The sequence below is a fragment of the Mesoplodon bidens genome (assembly GCF_964165515.1).
Source record: "Mesoplodon bidens genome assembly, chromosome: 1".
Classification (NCBI taxonomy): domain Eukaryota; kingdom Metazoa; phylum Chordata; class Mammalia; order Artiodactyla; family Ziphiidae; genus Mesoplodon; species Mesoplodon bidens.
In genome coordinates this window covers 109,819,933-109,847,054 of record NC_138176.1, presented here as the reverse complement: position 1 = coordinate 109,847,054, position 27,122 = coordinate 109,819,933, and the positions used below count along the sequence as shown (strand labels likewise).

The 27,122-nt window shown below is 49.4% G+C and overlaps 1 protein-coding gene across 2 annotated transcripts; it reads left to right on the top strand.

The window, feature by feature from the left end:
* Positions 1 to 2,053: 2,053 nt before the first annotated feature.
* On the top strand, positions 2,054 to 26,860 carry FAM89A (family with sequence similarity 89 member A). Of its 2 annotated transcripts, XR_014015030.1 has the most exons (3): positions 2,054 to 2,396; positions 18,870 to 19,451; positions 26,602 to 26,860. XR_014015030.1 is itself a non-coding variant. In XM_081223860.1 (2 exons), the coding sequence occupies exons 1-2, from the start codon at positions 2,124 to 2,126 to the stop codon at positions 19,131 to 19,133; spliced, it is 537 nt and encodes a 178-aa protein (XP_081079986.1). In that variant the 5' UTR covers positions 2,054 to 2,123; the 3' UTR covers positions 19,134 to 22,784. The 2 variants fall into 2 exon arrangements, 1 of the variants encoding a protein (XP_081079986.1); XM_081223860.1 differs by lacking the exon at positions 26,602 to 26,860 and having other exon boundaries at positions 18,870 to 22,784.
* Positions 26,861 to 27,122: the final 262 nt, after the last annotated feature.

The following is a 27,122-nucleotide window of genomic DNA, read 5'->3' as shown; positions in this document are numbered from 1 at the left end:
AACCTTAAAAGGTACCTTATATTTGCATTTGAATAAGCAGGTACTATCTGACACGCCCCATGTGTGTCACAATATTTGCTGGGCTCTTGCATAATTATGTTTTGGGTTTATACATATAAAGTCTCAATCAGTACCACAGAATTCTGTAGAAATTTCGACTATTCACACTGGATGTTGTTTGTTGATATAAAGGGGACGATTTCAATGTGTTCATCTCGTTGAGTATATACCTGAACACAGAAACTGCCTTTAATATTGTAGGGTTTGCATCATGTAAACTGTCTCTCCCATCCTGGCATCAGGGATCTCATGCTGCTATACCGCTGGCCCCGAGCCTCTTTCCTTCTTGCCGTCAGTAATTCTCTCAAGAACGTGTTTCAAATGAGTTCAGTGCCCAGATACTTTGAAATTTTTTCTTTTCTTATTGTACCATCACATAACCGAACCTCCAAACACCTCACTTCAGTGACTTCTGCTAGCTACTGCAGGACAGACAGCAATCTGATACCCCAAATTAAAGGAATTCATGCCAGGGTGTGAGCCAAAGATCAAATGTCCTACCTCTTCCTCTTCCTTAGTCCCGGCACCAGCAAATCTGTAACTCTCCCAGACACCCACTGTTTAAATAGGCGAATGAATGAATCCCTGAAATCCGGAAAGGTAACTAGGCAATTAGTGGAAGGCGAGGCGCAGTGATGAGGAGGAAAATTCTGGGCACTGGGTGGGGTGGGAAACTTTCCTGATACCCTGATACCCTGAATCACACTGCTGGCGCTGGGGCTTCTCCATGGTGGTCTCACCCAGTCGCAAGTGTCCAGCGAGAATATCTGCCAATGTTACAAACATTGATTCTGGAGAGGGCTTTAAGGGGGGGTGGTAGATTAAAAGGGACCCCCACCCAAAGTGCAGGGCTCCTTTATTTTGAATGCCTGAAGCGCTCAGAACACTTTATAATTGTGATCCTATTGAATGCATTTAGAACAATTAAGCCCCTTTTATAATGAAAACCAACGATCACTGGGCATTAAATTTATCCACTCTCTATATACTGCAGTAGTTTTTAATATGCAATGAGGTTGTCTCTGCAAATCAGTCCCTAACTTCTGTTTTTACCTTTTCTGTCTCTAATCTGGTTATAACATCTGTCATTTTTATTCTTCCTCCAAAAGGTAGAGCCTGCTTCTCTCTCTCTTTTCTCTCCCTCTCTGAGGTGTGAATCGTGTTTATTTTCGCCTCAGAGCTGATGGACAGTTTCTGAGCGTTAATCCCGTTCTCCACTCTGCTATTTCCGTTTAGAACTACCCTCGCGTTCACAGCCAGGCTGAAAGACGTGTTCGTTCGCATTTTGAAGCTCCCAAAGTGGACCTGGCGCTCTTCTTGGCTGCTGTCGGCACGGCTGGACATCGCCATTTACTGAGAAGGCCAGCGCGCCCCGAGTGAACTGGTGACTCCAGAGCCCCGCCTCCTCCCACCTCGGTCAGCGCGGACGCCGCCAGGTGGATCCTGGCCCCCGGGGACGGTGACCGCCGGCGGGATCACCAGCACGGCCAAACTTCCCCGATGTCCTGCCCGCCCCGAGGGGGAGCCTCTGTACCCCGACTCCCCGCACTAGCCCGCCTCGTCGGGTGGCGTCTGAGGTGACCCGCCCCCATCAGTACCTACAAGCAGCTTTGGGGGCTGGTCGCGGAGTGGGGCAGCCAGGAGTGGGGCAGCCCGGGCAGGGCTCGATCGCACGAGGAGGGCGCGGGGGTGAGGCGGGAGTCTCGAGGGGTGCTCAAGGTTGCGCCTTGAGGATGGGCGCAGCGGTGGGGGTGGGCGCGGGGGGTACGGGGTAGGGGTCCACGGTGAACTGGGACGCGGGGGTGAACGCCGAAGCGCCGGAGGTCGGGTGGGTGCTAAGTGGGCGGGGTCGTAGGAGAGCCCGGGAGGTGCGGCGCCAAGGGGGCGTGGGCGCGGGGCGGGGACGCAGGGAGGGGCGGGGCGCGGGGCGGGGGCAGCGCCACGGGGAGGGGAAGTGGGCGGGGCGCCGCCGGGAAGGGGGCGGGCCGGGGAGCCTGGGCCCCAGGCGGCGGCGGCGGCGGCGGTGCAGCAGGACTTGCAGGCTAGCGGTCTGGCCGGGCGGGATGAGCGGGCCCGGGGCAGCCGGCTCGGTGCGTGGGCTGCGGGTGGACGGGCTGCCCCCGCTGCCCAAGAGCCTGAGCGGGCTGCTGCACTCGGCGTCGGGCGGCGGCGCGTCGGGGGGCTGGAGGCACCTGGAGCGGCTGTACGCGCAGAAGTCGCGCATCCAGGACGAGCTGAGCCGCGGGGGCGCTGGCGGCGGCGGGGCGCGGGCCGCGGCGCTGCCCGCCAAGCCTCCCAATCTGGACGCCGCGCTGGCCCTGCTGCGCAAGGAGATGGTAAGGGAGGTCCGCGGGCTGGGGCGGGGGTCCTTCCTCTCCCGGCTCGCCGTCCCGGGAAAGTTCGCCGGAAGTCCCCGCGACACCCGCCCGTCTCCGGCTCTTTTGCCCCAAGCGCCGGCGCCGAAAGAGGGACACTGTCCGTTCTGTGCCCGCGACTAGACCCTCGCCCTGGGAGGGCACCCCTCTCAAAAGGCAGCTTTTTGGAGACCGGGCTCCCCTAGTCCGGCCCCAGCTGGCTTAGAGACCCGGGAGGCGCGGCGTGGGGCTGGCGCTTGGCCTAGGGCCGGGGGCGGCTGGTCACCCCTCCCCAGAGGGCAGCAGACCTCCCGGGTCGGGGAGCGGCCATCGCTGCGCGCGAGGGGTTGAGAGCTGTGTGCGATTGTGTTTTCCTGCCCTGAAGAGGAACAGCTTTTTGTCCTTGCGAGTGTAGACGGCAGATGGGAACAGCCCTCGCCCCTCCCCCGCGCCCGAGGCGGCGCGTGCAGAATTGGATTACGGCGGAGCGGCTCCGGCCCACAGATGGCCGTGAAAGCCACCGCTCGACCTGACCGTGTCCGCGCGGTACGGCGACACCCCGAGCCCGCTCGAGAGGAGTGGGGCGGTGGCATCCTCGCCGTCTGGGTGAAGCCCGTGCAGGTTCTTCAGGTTGTGTCCGGGCTCCAAACAATGGGGCTTAGTTTTTCGCAGTCGTTGGGAAGTATATTAGGTGTTTGTGGACCAGGACGCACGACTTAGGGTGACGCCAGAAGCAGCTCAGGGACAGGGATTTGGGTGGCAGGGAGCCTTTCTCCAGCCTTCTCCAGGCTTAGGCCAGCCTAGAAGAGAACAGAAAAGCTTCCTCCTTCTAACCCTCCTGCAGGGCCCCTGAGCACCTTCCCCTGGCCGCCCTCTCTCTTTTTAGAATTTGCCCATTCCTTTTACCTCGTGCAGGTTTTTCCCCTCTCCTGGCACAGGTAAATACTTTATTAAGGAAATCTGATATATGAAAACACCTTTTTCCCCAAGAATAAATTTCCCAAAAAATTTATAATAGGAATCCTTTAAAAATATGCATCGAGTGCATTAAGATATTCTTTAGAAAAATTCAATTTATGCATTTTTTCAGGAGCATATCTGTTCTGAAAACTAAGAATTAAATCTAGAAAAACAGCCTTAACACCTTTTAATCAATTAGATGTTGTCTTCCCACTCCGTGGCTGCCACTGAAGTGATTTCCAGTTCTCTGCGAAAAGATTTTTCTAAGCTTCTTACAGAATGACTTAAATTCCAAGCCAACTGTTCTAAATTTATTAATAAACATTAATCGACACCAGCATTGCACAGCTGGTAAGCTGTGTTTTAATTAGATAAATGTACACCGAGTATGTTTACAGCCTGAACTTGGATGCAGCATAAATACGGGAATGAAATAGGAAGACCCATCCTGGTTAAGTTACCAGAACAGAAACAGGAAAACCTCAGAGAGGTTTTTTCCTGTTGTGAAGCTCTCTCTGCTTTGTGAAAGTGCTTTGGAGTCTCACACACTCCCAAGTGGGAGTAAACATGCCCTTCCCGAAAGTGTTTTTCCAGGTCCCTCCTGGTGCAACTGCAGTATAGCCACAGCCTTCTCATTATGCCTTGGACCAGAGCTCTCTCAAAGCCTAACTATCTGAAGCACAAGGAAAATAAACAGCCATCTTAGGTCTGTCTGATATTTAGCTGAGATAAAGACAAATTATGGCTACAGGCCTTGACAGGTCCCTTCCAAGAAATGTCACAAGGTCTTTCGAAGTACTCTTGTTTTTTTGGCTTTTGGAGATTTACTAACCTAGGACAGTGGGGTCTGAGTGGTCACCTCAAACTGAGGCTCCCGCTGGGGGGCCTTGCAAGATCAGAATGGAGAGTTCTGCCTGAATTATCTGCCTAGTAGTTTGTGTTGATCTATTGATTCTGAAGGCCTGAGGTCAGATCTGTGTCAAGGGACCTAACTAGGAGTCCTGGCAGAATGAAATTAGTTCCTTGTGAAACAGTCCTGTGCCAGCACAGAAAGAGGGCCAGCAGCAGTAGTGCGGAAGGCCTCAGGAGGTGGCTGCGTTTTAAGAAGAGAGAGGGTGATAGGAGAGACTAGCATCACAGCCGGCCCGAAGGGCGCTCCCATTGGCATAATGCAGGAGTGGACATTGCAGCTGCGAGGGGCGGGGGGCCGGGGCCAGGTGGGTTGCGGAAAGCCTCAAGTAGCAAAGGAACGGCTTAAGCAGGAGAGCTGACTTGGAAGCGTTGATGTGGTAGCAGGGTGCTGAGGAGGGAGAGCTGGGCCTGGCAGAGGCCAGAGGTATGGTCCGGGCAGGTGAGAGCCTCCGGCAGCATGGGGACCCGGGAATGGGAAACAAGAATCAAATGGGGGCTTCCCAGGTGGCACAGTGGCTGAGAGTCCGCCTGCCGATGCAGGGGACGCGGGTTCGTGCCCCGGTCCGGGAGGATCCCACATGCCGCGGAGCGGCTGGGCCCGTGAGCCATGGCCACTGAGCCTGTGCGTCCGGAGCCTGTGCTCCGCAACGGGAGAGGCCACAACAGTGAGAGGCCCGCGTACCACACACACACACACAAAATCAAATGGGAGGGCTTCCCTGGTGGCGCAGTGGTTGAGGATCCACCTGCCGATGCAGGGGACGTGGGTTCGTGCCCCGGTCCGGGAAGATCCCACATGCCGTGGAGCAGCTGGGCCCGTGAGCCATGGCCACTGAGCCTGAACGTCTGGAGCCTGTGCTTCTCAAGGGGAGAGGCCACAACAGTGAGAGGCCCACGTACCACAAAAAAAAAAAAAAAAAAAAATCAAATGGGAGCTACTTCTCTGAAGCGGTACAATGTTAGGAGTCAGGGACAGTGATGCTGAGGAACCAGAGATGAGTTAAGTGTTTCAATGGAAAGTGCAGCTAAGCAAAACAATGAAAAATTACAGTCCTAGCACCTGGAGATAGTCACTGTCAATATCTGGGTATATCTCCCGACAGGCACAATGTAAATGCTTTCCTTACATCGTCTTATTAGAATTTTATAACTTCTCCACAAGATAGGTAGGGAAAGTCTCTATTTTTAAAAATATGACTCAGAATTTAAGTAACTCACCTAAGGGGGACAAACTCAACCAGATGTGTCCGGCTCCAAGACCCTGTTTAATCACTGCATTTTACTGCTTTTGGGGGGCACATATTACAAATATTTTCTAGGTCAATGTATACTATAATGTCTTCTCTCACTCCATAGTGTGCCATTATATGGCAGTAATAACCTTGATAATCCATCATGGGGAAAGTGGGGTCCATCACAGCAGTAGGGGAGTCAGGAGGAGTGGCTGCTTATGGGGGAAGGTGGTTTGCCATTACATCAGCGGAAGAGTATGTTAAACATTTCAGAATGTGAAGCTGGAGGCTGGCAGAGTTTGGCCTGGTGATAACTGACTGATGGACGGTGAGGGCAGAACCTGGGGAAGCTGGTGTCCAGGGGCGCCCGTGTGGGCAGAGGTTCTGTCCCATGACTGGCGACGCCCTGCTCTGCTCTGAGAGTGCTGGTTTCCTGTCCTCATAACAGGGTAACTCTGAAGTTCTGTGCTCCTGTGACTTCCCTTCCCCTCCCCTAGCGAGCTCATTTGGAGAGCTGCGAGGGTCACACAGATGCTTATTGCTCTTTAGACCTGAAAAAGTCCTTTAAAACAAGAAGCAGAGATTGTTGTTTGTTTGTTTGTTTTCCAACATCAGAGGATAGTTTTGGATCCTATTCAATAGATGTTGACCAGGTGTCTGCCAGTTGTAAAGTGTTGTGGAGGACACAGAGGTGAATAGGAAGTATCTAGGTGTTAAGAAGCTTATAACATCTGGTAGAGGTGGCCCTCTTTGCAGCAATATGATTGCTGTAGTTTAGACCACTTGTCATTTTTTCATGTCTGAAGACTGTATTAGTAATAGAGACTCAGTTTGAACCAACTCTTGCAAAAAGAGAACCTTGTAGGGCTGCATGTACAGCCCTACATGCATGTACAGCCCGGGTCCCCATGCTGCTGTCTCTGCATGTACAGAGACAGACTAGAACCAGGGTTGATGGGGAGCCCAGGAGGCCACTGTATTCTTCCTTCCCCTCCTTTTTATGTAAAAAAAATTTTTCCCTACATTTTGGAATGTGGCTGCCAGCAGTGTCCACACTCGCAGTTTCAGCCATGCTTCTTTTTTAAAAAATATTTATTTATTTATTTATTTGGTTGTGCCGGGTCTTAGTTGCAGATACAGGGCTCCTTAGTTGTGGCTCGCCGGCTCCTTAGTTGTGGCACATGGGCTCCTTAGTTGTGGCATGCAAACTCTTAGTTGTGGCATGCATGCTGGAATCTAGTTCCCCATCCAGGGATCGAACCCGGGCCCCCTGCACTGGGAGTGCAGAGTCTTGTCCACTGCACCACCAGGGAAGTCCCTCAGCCATGCTTCTTACTGCCACTTTGAAAATACTGTGTGGAAGGATGCCAGTGGGTCCAGCTTGGTGGGGTTTGGCCAGCCTGGGACAGCTATAGGTGACCGAGGGCAGGATGGTATTTTACTAAGATGGTATGACCATGTGGATGGGGTTCAGGGCTGGGCATCCCTCAAAGAAAGAACAATTTGCAGAAATGGAGCAGGGGGCAGCTGTTGGACAGCCAAAATACTAGATGTCTACCGCAGACCTTTTTCTGGATAAGAATACTTTGCCCTCAAGGGCCCCATAGTTTCAAAGATTTTTATCTGCCACGCTGACAGGCTAGCTTGGCTCAGAAGATCTGAGTTGGCGTTTCAAATCCTTGCGTGTGGCTGAAGGACCCAGGCGACTCTCAGGGCCCCAGGGACCTGGCACACACCTTTCCCTGCAGGGTTCTTCAGAGACCACTGGCCAGCACCCCTGTGGGGTTAGCGCATTAAGCTTAGGTCCTCAAAAGCGTCCCATGGAAGCGGAGAGACACGAGAGCCTCAGCCATGGGGCCGGGAGATGGCCGTGTCTCTCCTCAGAGACACGGGGTCCGTGTCTTCTTGGGTTCTGCTCCTCAAACCAGCAGCACGTTCTAGTAGCTTTAAAGACTCATGGCCTCATGTTTTTCTTTTTTTCTTCAAACTGTCCAACAGTTGCTTTGGTCACCCACTTGTGCGTGAGTGGGAAGTCACCTGCGCAGAACTTTCGAGTTCCAGAACTGCAATGGTTTGGGTGAAGAATTTAATCTGAGAAAAAGGATTTGATTCCTGAGAGCAGCAACACTTATCTTTCCTGCATTTCAGTTGAGACAACAGCTGAAGGCCTAACGAGCTTGTCCAGTGAACTTTATTCTAGGAGACAGGCATGAGCTTGCATAGTCCAAATCCCCGCAGAGTTCAGTCCTCATCCTACACACGCAACTAGGGTCTCAGAGAGGAGGTTTGAGTCTTTAAATGGGTTTCTGGTTGGAGGTCCAATCTCGAGCCAGGCCTGTGAAATGCCATCTGGAATAAGAGCATTAGCTCCCAATGCAGCATTCTTGGTTGACCTTGGTCAGAGGAGACTGGGGACGGCCACTGGCCTTTAGTATTGTCTTTGTGTTTCCACTGGTCTTCTCACTAGTATGGTTTATCTTGGTGTTCCCCAAATGGACCAACAGCCCCAGAGTCCTCTGTGGTGCTTGCTAAAAATGCAGATTCCTGGGCCCCTTCCTATACCAACAGAATCAGAATGGGGGAGAGGCAGAATCTGCATTTTTAACAAGCTCTTTGAGAGCTGGGAAGCTCATGAGCCGGGCATCAAGAGCTTGAATCCTGTTATTAAATTATGCGATATAACTTGGGCAAGCCTCTTCATTATTTTAGGCTACGGGTCCCTTATTGGGAAAATGAGATTAAATGCCATAAAGGATCTGGTTGGCAATAGTAGTATAATTCTTTTCCCCTCATGTTTTTATGGGTCATTATGGTGCCTATAGAAGACGTTTGCTCTGTCATAAAATAACATGGGCACGGGGGCAGGTCCTCCCTAATGCAGTGTGCTTAGTGCCCCTGAGGACCCTTGCACAGCTATACCTGCTTGTGGCAGATCCACTTAACGCAAAGGGCTGGGAGCAGAAAAGGAAGAAGGGTGTAAGTTTGCTATTCTTGGACTTGGTTCATCAGAAATTTGGCTGTCTACAATAGTTCTTAAAGATTTTAGGCCATTCTTACCGTATGTAATACCAGTCTCCATCCCAGTATCCACCCAATAAAAGCAAAAGCTAAAAGTCTATTATGATAGTTCGTGCGTGTGAAAGCAGACTTGTGTCTCTGGCGTCACTGGCCTGGTTTCATTCCCTTTCAAGGTTATCTCTAAGTGAGATTATACTTATAGTCTTAAGATTTGAAGATGTAAAGGATTGAAAGATATTTTTTCGTACCACTTTCAACTTTTATCTATTACTGTACCTCCCTGTAGAGTATAAATTCACATCTTTCCTAACTCAGAAGTCTCTCACGAATAGCGCTGCCCTTCTGCTTTGTCTCCCCCTTTTGATTAAAGGCATTCATCTGTTAAGTGTGGCTCTAAAAGTGCCCCAGTCGTTGGCACTTTGGGTACCTCTTCGTTTACAGAGCCAGTGCCCAGGCCTTTCTGCACCCTGCAGACATCCGTGTCCCCCGCTCTGGGCCCGGGCCTGACTTTGCTGTAGATCTTCGAGGCCAGGTGGGCAAGGTTGTTCAGAGAGGGCCCAGGAAGAGGACCACAGCCCTCAGGCAGTTCCTCCCACCCAGCAGCAGTCAGAAGCTGTGCAGTTTTGCTCCTGCAATGCCTGCCTCAACACTACAGGGACTTCAGAACCCAATTTGAGAAGCTAAATTTTTCACGATACTGGGTAAGAAACCTTATGGACAGATCACAGAGTCCCTGAGCAGGAAACCAGCCCTGAGACTGGCCAGGTTAGATGTTTGCCCCCTCTTGCCCAGTGCTGTTCTCCAGAGCCCTGGCCTCCTGTTCACCGCACTCCCTTGCCCACATTCTCCAGATGTTTCCAAGTGATAAGTAGGCAGGGCTCACAAAGGCTGCTCCTTCTTTCCTGTGGCTCATTCCCCCACAGACATAACAGAGATGTTCATTCTCCCCCAAGAGACAAACCCTTAGCCTTCCTTGTGGATCTACAGAAATTCATTAAGAGAGGTGGCCTTCTCAGTTTTTATGAGCGCTCTCTGTTCACTTCCTTGATTGGCCCTAAAGAGCCATGGGCTGGCCTCATTTTGAAGGTCAGAGAATCCTGTCTTCAAGTATTCGGGGAGGGAGGTGCTGTCCTTGACTGGAGAAGTGGAGGGGGTGTATGTCCTCTGATCAGTGCTCTCTAGGGGAGGGGTAACGTCTGTGGGATGCCAGGCCTGTCCCAGCCTGGGGAGGCGGGGCTAAGGAAGATTACCAAAATACATATGGAGACTAGAAACTTGGAAGGAGGGTGTTTTGTTTGGTGTATTCTTAGGTTGTCAATTGTACTTAGGATTGGCAATAAAATAGCCAAGTTCATGCAGGTAAAGAGAACCGACAAGGTGTTTAAAATCCCTTATAACCACAGATATGCAAATTAAAACAATAAGGTATCACGTTTTACCTAAAAGATTAGTGAAGTTTGAAAAGAATTATCCTAGTGATGGTGTGGGTTTGGGGAAATAAGCACCGTAAAACAGAATGGACACCAACCACTTTCTCTTGCTTTTTATGTCAGTTGTCTAAAAAACACTAGATGCTGACATGAAGTTTTCTGTATATTGTCCAAGAACTTGGTTTTCTGATTTTTAGCTTCAGATGGTCTTCCTTAACTGCATCTGTTCTTGCAGAGAGGCAATTTCAATTAGTTGGATATCATTCAAGAAAATGACAGAATGCAAGCTAACCTTCAAATGTGTGTTGAGTTCCAACATGTCATTAGTAAATCGTGTTTTTTCCTCCAGTCCCACCTGATTTTTAGCCTCAACTGCATACACGTTTGCATTCATCATCTTGAGTAATGAACTTTCAGGCCTTGGACACAAATCCTTGATGAATGGTCTGCTGTTTGTGGCCCCAGGATTGGGGAAGGATTGGAAGGAAGGCATCCCATTCCCCTTCTCTGCCTTCTCCCCTGCAATTTCATTTTCATAAATTTATCTTACAGAAATAGTCACACAAGGGAATAACAGTCCTTGTGCAAGAATATCTTTTGCAGTGATATATAGTAGTATTCTATAATGATAATATATAACAGCGATAGAATACTGTATAGTTGTTGAAAAGAATGTGGTAACTATGTAAATAAACATAGGTGTTCAAGGTATGGAAAAGTAAGTTACAAAACAGCACATGTATACATTTGTGTTTGCATGGTGTCTTGAGGGACATATGCTAAACAGCTAAAAGTGAATATATTAAGAACAGTGGTTCTTAAATTATGGTCTGTGGACAATCTAGGGGTTCCCAGATCCTTTCGGGGGCCTGTAATTATGTGGTGGTCACATTGACAAATGTGATTTTCCAAAATAGTACCTAAGAAAATGTATCAGTATTTCGAAGAGCTAGATAATTCAGTGAATCATTTTTCCACATTTTTCACATAAACAACGCTTGACACATGGTTAAAAGATCCATTCAGAGTGCGAGACTGGTGGGTTTTAATGAAACTATGAAAAGCTCATTGGCATAGTTTCAAATTCCACCCTGGAGCCACCTTAAGGGTAGTGTCAAAGAAGAATAGCCACAATTACCTGAAAGGTGATTAAAATACTCCTCTTTTTCCCAATTACATATCTGTGTGAGGCCAGGTTTATTTCAACCAAAAAAAGCATGTTGCAAGGATCAAGTACAGAGCAGATAAGCCAGAGATTAAAAAGATTTACAAAATCTCATTTATAAAAATGTTATTTATATTAACAATGGGTATAGTGTTTTTGAATGGATTAATATTAAAGTTTCTCAGTTTCAGTTTCCAATAAGGTAACTACTGATAAGTATAACCCACATAAACAAGAGATCTTGGGGACCCTCAAGAATTTTAAGAGTATAAAGGGGTCCCAAGACCAAAACATTTGAAGATGGCTGCTTTAGAACATGAAATTATGGAAGACTCTTCGTATAATTGTGAGCCATTGACTTTTTAATAGTTAGAATATTTTATTTTGTAATCGGGAAAGTTAAGGAAGGTACAAAGACGTTTCTTAAAGACAATGGTTGATCGCTTTTCTTCATCTTTACCTAGGACACAATGAGAGGAAATGGGCTTCATTGGTACTATCATTACTTTAGGTTAGAGATGAGCGAGAACGTCTTCATGAGAACTGCTGGGTTGCAGAATGGGCTCCATCCATCAGTGCGGATGCCTTCTGGTGGAAGCAGAAAACTCCACTCAAACTGCCCTTCCTGGTCGAGGAGTTTACGGGAGAGTGTAGAGGTGGGCCGAGCTTTGGGTCTGGCTTAATCCCTGGCGAGGCCATGCACCTGGTCTGTTTGCTGTCTCTGAGTCACCGGGGCTCTTCCGAGGCAGTCCTCAGCTCAGTGGGGCTACAGTGTTAACAGGAGACGAGGCTGACTGATGTGCATCCCCCTGGGAAGGAGCTGTGTGACAGATGGAAGCCTGCTTAGGGAGCCCAGAGTCACAGTATGCGGGGAGCTCGGGGTCCTGCAGGGGCAGCTCTGTCCAGCTCCGGCTGCTGAGTTCATAGCTTTTTCTCTATTAGATCAACACCGATGAAGCTGTCCTCTTTGGCTTTCCTTTTCTAAACAGTATGCAGGTCAGCGTCCTTCTGTCAACACATCCTTTATTGAGAAATCAGGTTATGAATTAGTCACTGCTTTACTGCATTCCAGTCCTGTGGATGCATACTAGACACTCTCATTAAATTGGGGGCATTTACCAAGTCTTGTATAAAATAAATTTACAAGCTGTTCATTGGATATGCTTACTTATTCATTACGTTTTCAAAAGATAACTTTAAAAGTTCTCTCATTATGAATTAATACATATTCACAGTAGAAAATCTGGAAAATTCAGAAAAGCCCCAAATAAAAGGCACTTGTGATCTCAGCAGCTTGCTGCACTGCAACTGACATGGCGGCATCTCCCAGTGTTGTCTGTGCAGGCAGAGCAAGCCTGCCTGCAAGTTAAGAATCCACCTGCCAATGCGGGGGACATGGGTTCGAGCCCTGGTCCAGGAAGATCCCACGTGCCACGGAGCAACTAAGCCCGTGTGCCACAACTACTGAGCCTGCGCTCTAGAGCTCACGAGCCACAACTGCTGAGCCCGCGAGCCACAACTACTGGGCCTGTGCGCTTAGAGCCCGTGCTCCGCAGCAAGAGAAGCCACCGCAATGAGAAGCCCGCGCACCACGACAAAGAGTAGCCCCCGCTCACCCCAACTAGAGAAAGCCTGTGTGCAGCAACGAAGACCCAACATAGCCAAAAATAAATAAAATTTAAAAAAAAAGTTATGTGATGTTTTAAGGCTTTTGATAGACGTTGCCAGTGAGTCGTCCAGAAAGGTTTTACAAGCATGCAGCCCTATTATTACTAGTTTTTAAAATCAGGAGTAACATGCTTGTTGGAAAAAAAAAATTAAGCAGTAGAGAAGGCAATGAACATCCAGTCCCACTTTCCAGAAGTAAATTCTGCTAACGGACATTTTCTCTTCTAGTCAAAAGCTTGCACATGTGTGTGCATAGATGTATAAAGTGAGATCCTACTAAACATACTATTCTGTACCTTGAACTTTCATGCCAAATGGTGTGTGTTGGTCAGTGTCCTACTCTAGTACTTAGAGAGCTGCTCTGTCTTTTAAATGACTGCCTGGTTTTTATTGTATGACTAGAATATAATTTCTTAAGTCAAGTTTCTATCATCCATTATGTTCCAAACTAAACTTTCACCCGACAGACTTTTTCTGCATCTGTCCCCATATTTTGGGCCCCCCTGTACTGTAGTTCCTGATTCTATAGCTTAACTTTGGATCTGTACATCCCTCGCCCCATGTGAGGTGGGGTATTTTTCATCTTAGGTTGAGGAATCACAGCGATAGCAGATAGTGGACTACCAGGGGAGAGGGCTCATTGCTCATGCTGGCACCGGGTCTGCTTCCCCCTCCCCTGGGCCCAGGCTCCTATACGGAGCTGGGTACAAATAAGGCCATTTCCTTGTATGTTTGTCTTGTTTTCTACTCACTGCTGTGTTTGGGAAGAATTTGCACCGGTGAATTACCCCAAATTTTGTTTTTAGTTACTTAAATAAAACAGACTATTTTTCTTAAATGTATTTTTTACTTCTGAGAAAATCTTAAAAATTTTCATGATGCTTTGTTTTCAATCAACATAAATCTCCCATGAAAGTCTTCTTTCATCTTCTAGGCCTTGTACCCTAATGGTAATGTTTCTATTATAATCTGAAAGTCAGGAAGAACTTCCTCCTCAACACCACCCTCCAAAGATATCCAGAGGCTGGGTGACCCCAGACCCAGCTGGGAACCACCACCCTGTCTGCCGTGTATTCATGGGGCCAGCCCACTGTGAACTCTTGAAACCGGCGTGAGCAAGGGTTGTTCAGGATTGTCCGGTCCCGTCGTTGGAGATGCTGCGGATTGGTGAGCCACCTGTGCGTGCAGCAGGCAGCGTGCAGGGAGCTCTGCTCATGGGAAGAGTTCAGGAAGGAGGCAGGAAGCCTGAACAGAGACAGGAAGGAATCACACTAGCAGTTTAAAGAGATGGAAGCGAGTGGCTTGTTCTGAATTGTCTCAGAGATCTAGAACAAGGGGCTGCAAATTGCAGGGTCTTAGAATTCTGTGGTTTTCTAAAATGAGCCTGTCTGAATTTTTCCACTGAGCTTTCAAATAAGAACTGCATTTTCTGAATCCAGCTGTGAATCAGGAGAGCAGCTGTCCTTTAGGGACACGTGGGAACACGTCAGTAAGGTGACAGGCTTCTCCTGCTTGCAGGGTGGGGACAGTGGCGAGGGTTAGTGGGCTTGCTGAGGGCATGTTCCCCTGCTTAGCCCCCCCTCCCCGCCCCGCCGCCGCCGCCTCACTTTCTTCTGGAAGGATGAGAAGTTCTTGTTCATGGGTGATTTCATCATGTCCTAAAACATAATTGCAGTTGAGTTCTCTTGGCGTCAGTGTTGAGAGCCTGCTTTCTGGCCTGTCATGAGTTTGTCTTCTAGCTGCAGATGGCTGGCTCTGTAATGAGCGCTCAGGAAGGAATCTTGGTTTTGTGCCTTCTCCTGTCAGGCAAGAGGTGAGTGCTTTTTTGATGACGTGGCGAGAACCACGTGGTCTTTGGCTTTCCTCAGGGGGACCTTGGTTTGGAGCTAGGGGCCTGCAGATCCTCATGCGACCCACTGCCAGGACGCTGCCAGGCATCCTCTCCACATCGAGGGCATCGAGGTCTCCACAGCGAGGCGCTTTCCCTCAGGCAACCAGTATCCGAGTTTCCTCTGCAGGGTTCTGCGCTGGGTGCTGAGGGACCCAAAGGGGAGATGGGTCCCTGCCTTCTGGGCTCCTCCTACAGTAGGAGAGGGAAGACCGTGTGTGTACCCATAGCATAAGGTAGAGAGTGATAAATGCCATGAGACAGGCAGAGAAGGCAAAGGAAAGCAAGGAGCACTGGTGGCTGAGCCCATCCAGGTCTGAAGAGTGGAGGAGACCCTGGGGCTGGGCTTCAACAGATGTAGTTGGAGACAGCCAGGGGACACGCGGGGTGAAGGGGTCTCAACCTGAACAGTGCATGAGGCACAGGGGAGCATAGTTTCAGACCAGATTAGGGGATGCTGCCTAGGGATTTTCAATTTACGTCTAGAAAATTCAAGTGAAAATGTTTAAACAAGCACAGCTTGGGGAGAGGAGTCCTGGCTGGGAAGCTAGGTTGTTCCTAGCTTCCTGTCTACTTACCCCATGTCCTCCTAGCTAATCTGGAGGATTGCTGGTGAATCAGAGGAAGTGGAATCTAGCGCCGGAAGAAGGAGGTCCCGAGAAGCTGGGTCGGGTGTGGGCGTGGGCGTGCACGTGTGTTGTTTTTAAATCCCTGTAATCCTGTTCAGTTAGTCCAAACGCTTGGCATCTGTTGGCTTGTGTAACAGGCATGTACAGGGCTGCGCTGTATTCCTAGGCTGGTCAGACTTGGTTTCTAGGCCAGCTTTCTGCCCGATGACAAGGCAGCTTTGTGAGTCACCGGACGCCGCGGTGCAAAAAGGTCGAGGTCATGATCCAACTCCCAGCCTAGTGTGTCTCCCACGTAGGCCTGGGAATGCCTTGGAGAGCCTTGGCACCTAAAGAGAATAACCTGGAACCTCACTTCGGGGATAGCACGGCATCGTGGGAGCTCAGGGCCTCTGCAGCCTGTCCGGGGTTGTAGAGCCGTGGAGCCTAATCTTCTGCATTCACCTGTGCCCACTGCATTCCAGTGGCCCAGCAGGGTGACAGACCTGGGCCAGTAGCATGTCCCTCCCTGCTACTTCTGTCTTTTTCCCTTACAGTTTTGGGATTCCCCCAACCCTGCTGGTATCAGAGTAACCCAGTAGAAGCATCTCCCGGATTCTGGATGAATGTTTACTGTGACTTTCAGAGCAAATACTGGTGGTACTCTCTGGAAGGTGTGACTTCCTTTATTAAAGTTTATGTTCCCTGTATAAAATCCTAGAGAAGGTAGGGCCATGTGAATGTGCCAAGTCTGAACCTTGTGGCTTGGTTGCTGTATTCAGATCCGGATACCGTGGAGGAGGCTTTGGAAGGTCCAAAGAACTGATGGTTAATAGAACAGAGAGTCTTCACGAATAGTGGAAGGACTGAGGATATTAGCTCGGAGAAGGCACATGGTTTAGGGGGTGAAGGTGGTGGAAAAAGATTATCCTCAAATATTTAAAAGGTGGTTAAGAAAGAGAGTAACTAAATTTGTATGTGCAGCGGCGACACCTAACATCAAAGGGCTCGCAGAGTTTGGCTTGGTATAAAGAATAATTACATCGGTTTGAAATGAACTAGCTGGTTTGCAAGGTCCTCTTTGTTGGGGTTTGAAGTAAGACACGGGAGGGCCTTTCCCCCTTGAGAGTCTGCAGTTACCGCTGCTTCCTACAAAGCAGGCTGGCGGGGAGAGCGTGCATCCAGTGTGGCTGCCCCGGCGACACCACGCACACCCCGGGCCGGATCAGGGCTCAGCGGGCGGAGGAATGAGGCGGCACGCGGGCGCTGCCCTGCCCGGAGCCCCGAGGTCCCTGCCATTCCTTTCCAAGCTGAAACCCTGCAGGCCAGCAGAGTGGAAAAGAACAGTGAAGAGGGAAACAAGGGTGGCAGCAGCTGCTGCTCTTTTCAGGAGCTGAACAGTCGGTCTTCGATGCTCTCGCAGCTTGGATCCGGGCCGGCGGGCGGGCGCCCGGGACCGCGCCGCGCCCCGGATACGGAGCCGCGCCCCCTGCCGGCCTGCGGTTCCGGGCGCCCAGGACAGTCCCTACACGTGGCCCAGGAGAGGCAGACGGATACTTCCGTCAAGAACCCTGGTTTTTCACTGGAACTGGACTTCAGGATCATCTGCGTAATTTTTAAAACACAAATGTCAGGGACCCACTCTTCCGACATACGTACATGTGTGCTCACTCACGCGCGCGCGCACACACATACACACACATACACACACACACACTCATTAGGAATAGTGATGGTGTCTTGACCCGACAGTGGGACATTGTGGCCGCCCGGTCACCTCTTGGTTTGCCTTCCCTGTTCAGGGTGTGCTTTGGAGAGTAGGATGCCTTGGGGCATGTCTGTCCTTCAGGAAAGCCTTCTCCCAGGCGCTCGCCATTCGTTGAGGACTAAAGAGCGGTGGCTTAGGACACAGAGCCCCAGTGTTGGCGTAGCCGCAGATTATCTGGCCCAAAGGCTCCATTTATTGACAGGTTGAGGGCAAGGGCCTCAACAAAGCCATGGAAAGTGCCGGAGCTGGGCCTGGAGGCCACGCCCCCAGCTTGTGGCGAGGTCTCTTCCTGGGAACAACTTCTTTAGGAGTTCTAGGTAGAAGGAATTCTAGAATAATGGGAAACGCTCCAGAAAGAACAGGACCTGCATCTCCGTCTGGGTCTTCCTTTGAGCATCTTGGCTAATATGCAAAGGTGGTGCGAGTGGCTCCGTTTCTGTGGTCTCTTCGGCTGTACTGGAGAGAGGGCTGGTGATTGGGAGTGGTTGATGGTGTGAAGAGTGACCTGGAATTTATCACCCAGTCTTGTCACCAGGTGACCGCTCCTTACTGGGCCCTAGCTTCCCTTATGTAGAAAATCTCACCGCTGGGTAATTATAGAGACTAATTCCTCTGACACTCTCTGTGTTTTTCTGTGTACTCTTCCCCGTGCATTGTGACCGCTTTAGCCTAGTGCTTGATACACAGGAGGCATTTGATTCCTGTTTATTTAAATGGTTGATATTTCACTTGATCCTCCCAATAGATTAAGAGAAAGTATTCCATTTTGTCCTCAAGTAAGGCATAGAGATGATAAATAACTTGCTCAAGGGCCAAGAAGCAGAAGGCACGTCTTCTGGCATCTTGTTTAGAGTGTCTCCCCTCGAGACTCCGTGAGGTTTGCCACCCAGCAGCACTGCTCAGTGTCCCTGTCACCAGTGGCTTCAGGCCTGGGGCCCGAGTCAGAATCTGCAGGCTTAGCAAGATCCCCAAGTGGTTCTCATGCACAAGAAAGTGTAGATGCATTGGTCAAGGCTGCATTTCTAGGTGAATTAACCCTTCTCCCTTTGGGATTGATGGAAACGATGCATCACTTGTCCTGACTGTGCTCTCTTCCCTGGGATGGGCCATGGGGAAGGGAGGAGCCTGAAGGTAAAATACGTGACTTTTAAATGTTCTTCGTTCTGTCATCACTTGTGAAAATAGTTCCCAGGAGAATCTGTAGAGGTCCCGGGTCTTACTAGGCTGATTCGATGGCCGCTCTGGTGAGTGATCCCACAGCCATCTCAGGAGGAGATGTCCTCTTGTCCAGAGGAGAGGGAGTCTGACCACTTGTGAGCCTGGAGACGGAGCTGGTTGGAGGGTGAGCGCTCCAGGGGGCAGTGTGTGACACTGACCGGTGAGCCACTGGCGGTGGCAAGGAGACTGTTGCCCCAGGGAGGAGAGACGGCCGTAGCAGGGCAGGCACACATGGGTCTTCTCTGAATCTGATAGTGGCAAGAGGAAATGACACCCTTGAATCTTGCTGTCCAAAGTGAAGCCAGCTGGGGCTTCCAGAATGTGCAAAGCTGTTGCTTTGCAGGGCGTGCCGGGGCCCGCCGCCCTGCGGGTGTGATCATTCCCTGACATGTTGAGTAATGTCTGAGGCGTGGGCATCACGTAATTAAGGTTTTCTCAAAACTGGAAATCCGAAGCATTCAGGTGATGCTCTGCGTCATTTGCCGCGTGGATAGAATGTGCTGGCGTGAGCAGATGGCTGGCTGAGGGTACAGCTGAGATGACACTCCAGTGCTGACTTCTCGTTTTTACCTGCCTGCCCCTTCCCTCAAGGTTGGCCTCCGACAGCTGGACATGTCCTTGCTCTGCCAGCTGTACAGCCTCTACGAGTCCATCCAGGAATACAAGGGAGCGTGCCAGGCAGCGTCCAGCCCAGACTGCACTTACGCTCTGGAGAACGGCTTCTTCGACGAGGAGGAGGATTATTTCCAGGAGCAGAACTCCCTGCACGACAGGAGGGAGCGAAGACCCCTGAGGGACCCCTCACTGCCTGTGTCCCCGCTCTGCAGCGCCGACTGGATCCTGGAATCCATCTAAAGGACCCAGGAGGGAGGCGACTGTCAGCGTGTGCTTCTCCTCTCCTCCCCTACTGCGGGCGGCCCCCGGGCCAGCGGGACCAGTGCTGCCAGTTTAGTTTGGGAGATCTGCCTGGGCGCGGGGCCTCGGGCCGTTTCGGGGGCCACTTTCTACTGAGGTGACCTGGAGGTGTTCAGCAGTCTCCTCACAGCCTGGTCCTGAGGCCCTGCGGCCAAGGATTTGTACTGAGAGCATGATGAGAGGGTCCCTGGAGAAGACCTTCTCGGGTATTTTGTGCGAGATGAGAGGACCCGTGTGTAGCTGGCGGCCTTCTCACAGGTAGGGTTTGCCTCCAGTTTACAGTGTAAGAGAGTTAACACTTCCCTGCTGCCCTTCCTCGGTGTGTTCAACAGCCTTTCTTGCTGTTTCCTGAGCTCTGAAGCCACTGGGTTGAGCTGTATTTATTTGTAAGCTGCATTACTCATTGTCCAGGTGACTCAGTAAAAGCTTTTCACTGAAACAGTAAACATTTCAGGTCACGCCAATCAAGAGAACTGTATTCTCTTAACCTGTCAAAAATTTTTGTATCATCGTTTGTCCATCAGATGTGGGAGGAAGGAAAATAGTACAAAGATACTTCAAGTGGGGAAAAAAAACTGGAGCAAGCTGTGTTTTGTATCACTCACAGTAAGGCAGTGAACGTTTCAGGTTTTAAAGATCCTGAATGTCAGCTACTCTGTGAGAAAGCAAACTCTTCCACTCAAATCGGTCGTCACCTTAAGCCTTACTGTATTTATTAAAATCTTTTATGCACACTTTACGCTTTGTAGGTTAAAAGTGAGGATAAAATGCTGAACTGTCTGTGGTTGTGTACTGATATTATTTTGGTCTGAATGAAGAATCATCAACTTTCATCACTTGAATGCGTTGAATCCGATCAACTGCTGAAAGAAAACTGCAGTTTGTTTTCTTGCCATTAAGAATTTGAAAGAAGCTTTATTCCTCTCTTAGCTCATTCTTGGAGTTGTTTTATCAGTAGACTGCGGCTGACAGTTACGTCTTAGTGCTATTCAGTCACGGAATACTCTGCACCCCTTGCTTCTCTTCTTCCCTTTGGTGCAGTAGTTGCTTATTAGCACCTCTTTGGGGTCAGAGAGAGGAAGTAAAACTCACTATCGTGAACCAGCATGTTGACAGCCTGTTATGTACACAACCCCATGTCAGGATTTGGGGTGATTTGCAGAGAAGGAAGAGCCTTCCTGTTCATTTGCTGTGTTCAAAGTCACCATTAAAATCAGGGGTGGCGGGAAACTGCCTTCAGCAAGTGGCGTGACTGTTCGGTGGGGAACATTTATTTTATTTATTTATTTTTGGCTGCATTGGGTCTTCGTTGCTGTGCACTGGCTTTCTCTAGTTGTAGCGAGCGGGGGCTACTCTTCGTTGCGGTGCGCGGGCTTCTCATCGTGGTGGCTTCTCTTGTTGCGGAGCACGGGGCTCTAGGCGTGCGGGCTTCAGTAGTTGTGGCACGTGGGCTCAGTAGTTGTGGCTCGCGGGCTCTAGAGTGCAGGCTCAGTAGTTGTGGCGCCCGGGCTTAGTTGCTCCGCGGCATGTGGGATCTTCCCGGAGCAGGGCTCGAACCCGTGTCCCCTGCATTGGCAGGCGGATTCTTAACCACTGCACCACCAGGGAAGTCCTCGTTGGGGAAAATTGAAAGTGGCAAAACCAGGTGAAGTCTGGTTGTCTACTGGAACCTCTTCCTTCGAGGCTGGGCCCCTGCTTAACAATGAGTTGAACCTGAGCTCAGCTGTTCTGAACCTTGACCACATGAGAATCACTTGGGGGAGCTTTTAGAACAATATCGAGCCTGGATCAAGACTTCTCCTTGTGCCCCCCTCGCGCCCACCCCACTCCCCGCTCCAGCCCCTAGCATCATTCAGATTTAATTAGTAAGGAGTGAGGCCTGGGCGCCTGTACGGTTCTAAAAGTTCCACCCCCCCCCCCCCCCGCTGAGTCTAATGTGGATCTAGTTGAGATCTAGAATTCAAAATGTAGTCCATGGAGCAGGCGTCACCGGAAACGTGGTGCGGAATCTCACCCCACCCAGCCTTCTGCCCCCGGCCCTGCACCTTGACACGACTCCTCCGACGATCATTCTGCACAGAGTTCCAGAAGTGCTGCTCTAAGTCAGCCCAGCACCAACACTGCCGCTCTCAGCGGGCTGGGGCCCCTCCCTGCAGCACTAAAGAATTGCCTGGCCTGCCCCAGGCGAAGCTTGCAGGGCTGGCTCTGTCTGGGGGAGCGCTCTGATTCAGAATGCTTGCGTTCCCTGGGTCTGTGGGGACCCGCAGTGACTCCTAGGGCCTGTGAGTTTCTGGGCCTTTGTCTCATCACTGTGGGATAGCCTGTCAGAGTTAGAAGTGGAATGAATCAAGGCGAGCAAGGGGCCCTTCCCTTCCAGCCGGGCTGACACATTCCTCGCTCCTGCAGTGAAGTGGCAGATACACATAAACCACTGTGGTGGTTAGTGCTCCATCTGAAATATATATAAATCACCCTAAACTTTCTCTTACTCTAAATGTAGTACACTTTAAATACTGTAAATACAGCTTGGCAAGGAATATTAAAGTTTCCAAAATCATAAAATGTTTTCAAATATACCCTTCTACAAAGGTGCCACAGGTGACTAGAAAATAAATTCAGCTGGTTTCCTTTTTTGCTACCTGGCATAAGTCATTACTTGTAAGTTCAGAGTGGGTCTGTCTTGCTGCTCAGTGACCAGCAGAGAAACGTAGACGATAAGCAGTCCAGCATTACCTGATGAAAGCTGAAGAAATTGTGAACTACTCTGTAAGGCGACATCCGTAGTAGTTAAGAAAAACACCTCTAGCTTCCTAGGCATATGTGCAGTGAACTCAGAATTGTTGCTAATTTAAGCCTTGCAATTCACAAACGATACTGTTCCCCTTATGTCCCCAGTGGAATTCATAGTCGGTTAGCCAACCTGACTCCTTGCTTTCACGTCTCTGTAACCTAGAGTGATGTTATTCATTCAGCCAACATTATTACTTAGCATTTTTCGGGATCACATTGATCCAGGCGCCGAGAACAGATGAATAACGCGAAAAGCCTCTGGCCAGTGCTCCACTTCCACAAATAGCTTAGCACGTGATGTTAAATACTGTGATGGGGGAAGTACCACGGGCCACTGAGTGCCAGAAGGAGACTCCACAGCTACTTGGGGATATTGGTGGAGCCATCTGAGCTGGCTTTGGAGGTTGAATAAGTCCTTCAAGAGGCCAAGAGTGAGAAGGCAGATGTAACGGCTTAAACAAAGTCTCCAAAAACTTTTCCGTGCAGTGCCGTGTGCTTTCATAAAACACTTTCCTTTCTATAATTTAAGTGGGTTAAACGATTTGCCTAAGACCATGGCTAAATAACAGCAGAGCTGGAGTCCTCAGACGCAGTTTGTGCTTTGCGTTTAAGGTGCGAGCAGGTGCTGGGATAATGTGACATCTAAGGAGACTGTCTGGTACAGCCCCTTCACCTTCATCACAGTGCTGTATTATTTAATGATTTGTTGTGTAGTGCTTTCTACTGGATCTTGGTCTGACGTCTACACGCACAGGCCTGATTTCTTTCAGAGCCTGTGATAATAAACGTATGCCAAGTGTATGTGTGACCCAAAGACCCTACAGCAACCAACATCACTTCACTGGAGGCGAGTTGTCAGTGGAGTCTCATTTCTCTGCCCAAGGAAGACTTAGCGATGGTCAAAGCCCAAGCATGTCCAGTCCTCTTGTCTTCATGGATTGTACTTTCAGTTCAGAGAGATGTATCTGAGCCCATTCTGTACGGAGGTGGTAGAACTTCAGTTACACCTGAAGAACAGCTGACACCTGCTGGGTCAGTGTCATGGGTGAAAAGGCTATGGGAGCGTGTGGGCCTCCAGACCACCTAGTGTGGGCTTTGGAGAGGGTGTCAACAGCCTGCCTGATGCCTTTGTTCTAATCAACTGTGATAAGGATGCGTGATTTTCCACCTCACTCCTCTGGCCACCAGTTAACTGACGACAGGTCCCTAGAGACCCAGCTTCCAACCTGGTTCTCCTGACTTTCTGAAGAACTCGCACAAGCAAGCTTAGCATCTACAGAATGTTGAGCACAACCCTTGTTAACTACACGAACAAAGCAAGATTAGCAAAATAAAAGCATGAAGTGATTAGTAGGTTAGGAAGAGTTACAGCCCCAGAGAGGCAGGTCCCTGTGAGAGGGGAGGACAAGAGGATGAGAGAATTATGCACTGTCAACCTCAAGCAGAAGCTCAAAGACCCCCTCTCTCTGCTCTCCGTTGCATCTCCAAGACAGAAGCACTAATGAAAGTCAGTGACCAGTGGGGCCCCAGGAACACAGAAACCATTGTTACTGGGAAGGCCGATTTTGGTGGGAGGAGTACTTGCGTTAGAAATAGACGTGGTTAAAGCCACAGTCACCATACGACCTGGGAGCACTTCCCAAGTCTCTCACAAGGGCCCGGGGTATCGGAGAAGAGAAGTTAGGACTTTGTTCTGGGACTTAGGGAAGAGAGCAGCTTACCTTTCATTCTCTCTCTCCTGCCCTCAGGGTGATGAGATGCCAGGGTGGGCTCAGGGAGAAAGGGCGAAAGAGGAAACCACTTAAGATGACCTCTAGGACATCATTTGTGTTAGAGACAAGAGAGCTCTGAAATTCCTAAGTCCAGCACAATGATGGGAAAGCCATGGGGACTTGAGGGTGAGGGGCAGGCTGGTAATAGTGCCTCTTCATCTGGTGTGTCCCTGTGCTTGGACGCCTCAGGAATCTAGATGGAGGTGAGTTTGGAGAACGAGGAGGGTGCTTGCTAACCAGACTCCACCTGCAGTTACTGTGTGTCCCCAGCCAGGCCATCGCCAGGAGTACTCCCCACTGGGCGCTGGTCCTCTCTGGCCGATGCCCATGTGCCTTCCTGGCAGAAATACTAGGGAAGATAAGTTCAACTCGTTTCCTTTGGGGTCATACACCATGTGACTTTTCTCAACAAGCTATGAAGACACACCCTAAATGACCATCTCATTGATCAGTAATTTACACCAGCTCTAGCACCCTGCCCGAAGCACTTCCAGTGTGCTTGGACCTCGAATTGGAAGGAGCCCAGTACAAGACGTGGAGGTTGAACTTCTGTCCCCCAGCTGTGGAAGGAAGAGTAGAAACACGCCCCCTAGGGCAGAAGACACACTCTTGTACAGACATATGCCTGGTCACACATTTATGTATTTTAAATGGACTGGTACGATTTATATACCACCTGTGTTTAAAAACACTATTTAAGGCTGCTTTATAAAAATCCACACAACACAATAAAATGCATTTTTTTAAAAAAAAGTGGGTTTAAAAATCAGCACAAAGGGAATACAAAGGCAGGAAGGGTAAGATGAAGCCAAGTGTAAAATCAGCACAGGAAGCACCTGCTGTGAGAAAGACAAGTAGTTCTATTTGCCTGCAGAACACAAATGAAGGAGTTTCTGACCTTGAATTGAAATGAAGGCCATAGATGGATGGAGAATGCTCAGCTCTAGAGCAGGTGTTTGCCTGGGTGTTTCCCTGCCAAATGAGTCCAAGCAAGGTGATTTCTGGAAAATACGGGAAGGAGTTAGAATGGCATTCTTTACGTGTCGTGAGGGAATCGTCATAGCTGCACGGAGTCCACTCCCAGCCAATGCGGGGAGCCCCTCGCGGTGCCCTGAAATCTGTGTCCCTGGGACTCTGATGAAGCCACAGATAGAAGGTTAAGTTTCACAGGCGAGTCCTGCTCAAATTTGGGAGGCTGTGTGTGTGTGTTGGGTGTGGAGCTGCTATTCGCCAGATGATTTTGTGATAGGCTGAAAAATGACCCCCCAAAGATATCTGGGCCAAAGATACAGTCTCTGGAACTTGTAAATGTTACCTTATTTGGAGAAAAATGCCATTGTGGATGTAGTTAAGCATCTTGAGATGACCAGATCATCCTGAATTACCCGGGTGGGTCCTAAATGCTATCACAAATGTCCTTGTAAGAGGGAGGCAGAGGGAGGTTTGACTCACGGAAGAGGAGGTGATGTGAAGACGGAGGGGAGATGGATGTGCCCAGGAGCCAGGAACTGGCAGCAGCCACCAAAACCCGCAAGAGGGAGGGAATGGATTCTCCCTTAGAGCCTCTGGAGGGCGGGCAGCCCTGTCCACACCTCGACTGTGGCCCAGTGAAACTGACTCTGGACTTCCTTCCTCCAGAGTTGCGAGAGAATACATTTGTTGTCTTAAGCCGCAAGCTTGTGGTAATGGGCACAGCAGCCACAGGAAACTGGCACAGATTTCTGGGCACCCTCGTGTCCCTCCCGCTGAGCTGTTTCTCTCTGTTGTGACAGGACAGCATCGTTTAGTCTGCCGGCCAACCCCCCACCTTTCAAAATACCCAGGATACATTTCCCAGTGGGCCCTTAGAGGCAACTTCTAGGGTTATCATGAGGGTTAAGTGAGTTAACGATTATAAAGTCCCTAAAGTAGTGCCTGGTGCAAAGTAAATAGTATATGTAAACTCCTGTTAACTAGGAATGAATAACTATAATCCTGTTTGGGTACCGAGGATCTGGCTTTTGCAGCGTATTTCCTCTACTGGCTTAGCCAGAGAACACTTTAATTTAGTCTTGGGTTACTAACTCTCCCTTCAGAATGAATCGCCAGCTTTGTAAATAAGGTTATATCAGAAAGGTACAACACAACTCTTAAGAATCGCAGCAATTCTGAGGAAAGAATACAATAAAACGCTCATTTTCTTCTACAGCTTCTTCCTTGGAGACAAAGGACTAATATTTAATCTGGTTCTAGTCAGTTGAGTTCCCTATTTATTTAAAACTCTGTTGTTCTCTATTCCTAACTGTATTTGAAGAACATTATCCTTTTTCTTAACAAGGTAAGAATGACTGCAGTACCCCCCATTAGACTAGGGGTGGAGACTAATATAGATCCAGGGATCCACCCTTAGGCTAGGTAGTAGTGACCAAGATAGACCCAGGGATCCACCATTAGACTAAGTAGTGGAGACCAAGATAGACCTGGGGATCCACCATTAGACTAGGTAGTAGTGACCAAGATAGACCCAGAGATCTCCCATTAGACTAGGTAGTGGAGACCAAGATAGACCCAGGGATCCACCATTCAACTAGGTAATGGAGACCAAGATAGACCCAGGGATCTACCATTAGGCCAGGGGTGGAGACTAATATAGACCCAGGGATCCCCTGTTAGACTAGGAGTGGAGACTAGGTTTTAGTCCCCGTTCTATCACTATATGCTTATGTGACCATGAGCATATCCCTGAACCATTCTAAGCTTCAGTTTCTTCATATAAGACTGATTTTAAAAATACCTTCAGCTTTTCTGACTGATGTTTGCCTTGTTTTGTTGTAAAAACCTAAAAATACGCTTTCTTTGGCTCTCAGGTACACCATGATGTTTTCTTCCCGATTTAGTTCAAAGGCTTCAAACACTGTGACGGAAAATCGTCCAACAGAAGACCACTTGTCTGTTTTCTCTGTGCCTATTCATCTATATCGTGCTCTCATAAATTGAGTATTTTTTCTCCTGGTTCTTGGCTGTGTTGAAAACTCAAGAGTCAGCAGTGGGCCGTCTGTAGCCACTGTGACGGTAACTGATCCGTGATTTTAAGGTAGCTTTTCTAGGATGGCTTGGGTGCATATGCTTTTTCAATAAAAGTGTGGATATCTAAAAGTAACTTTTATACCTTCAAGAGAATTTTCATATAAATGCCTTCTTTGTTGTTGTCGGACCATGTTTCAATGACTGGGGGAGAGGGACGGCTTGGAAAACATAGCCATCATTCTAAGGCACCAAGCACCACCACTACCTCATCTTCCCAGCATAATTGAAAATTCTGCCATCTCAGGAATCACGGGGCAAAATTTAACAACTGTAAAACCTAGGTGGCGGATAGGTGTGTTTT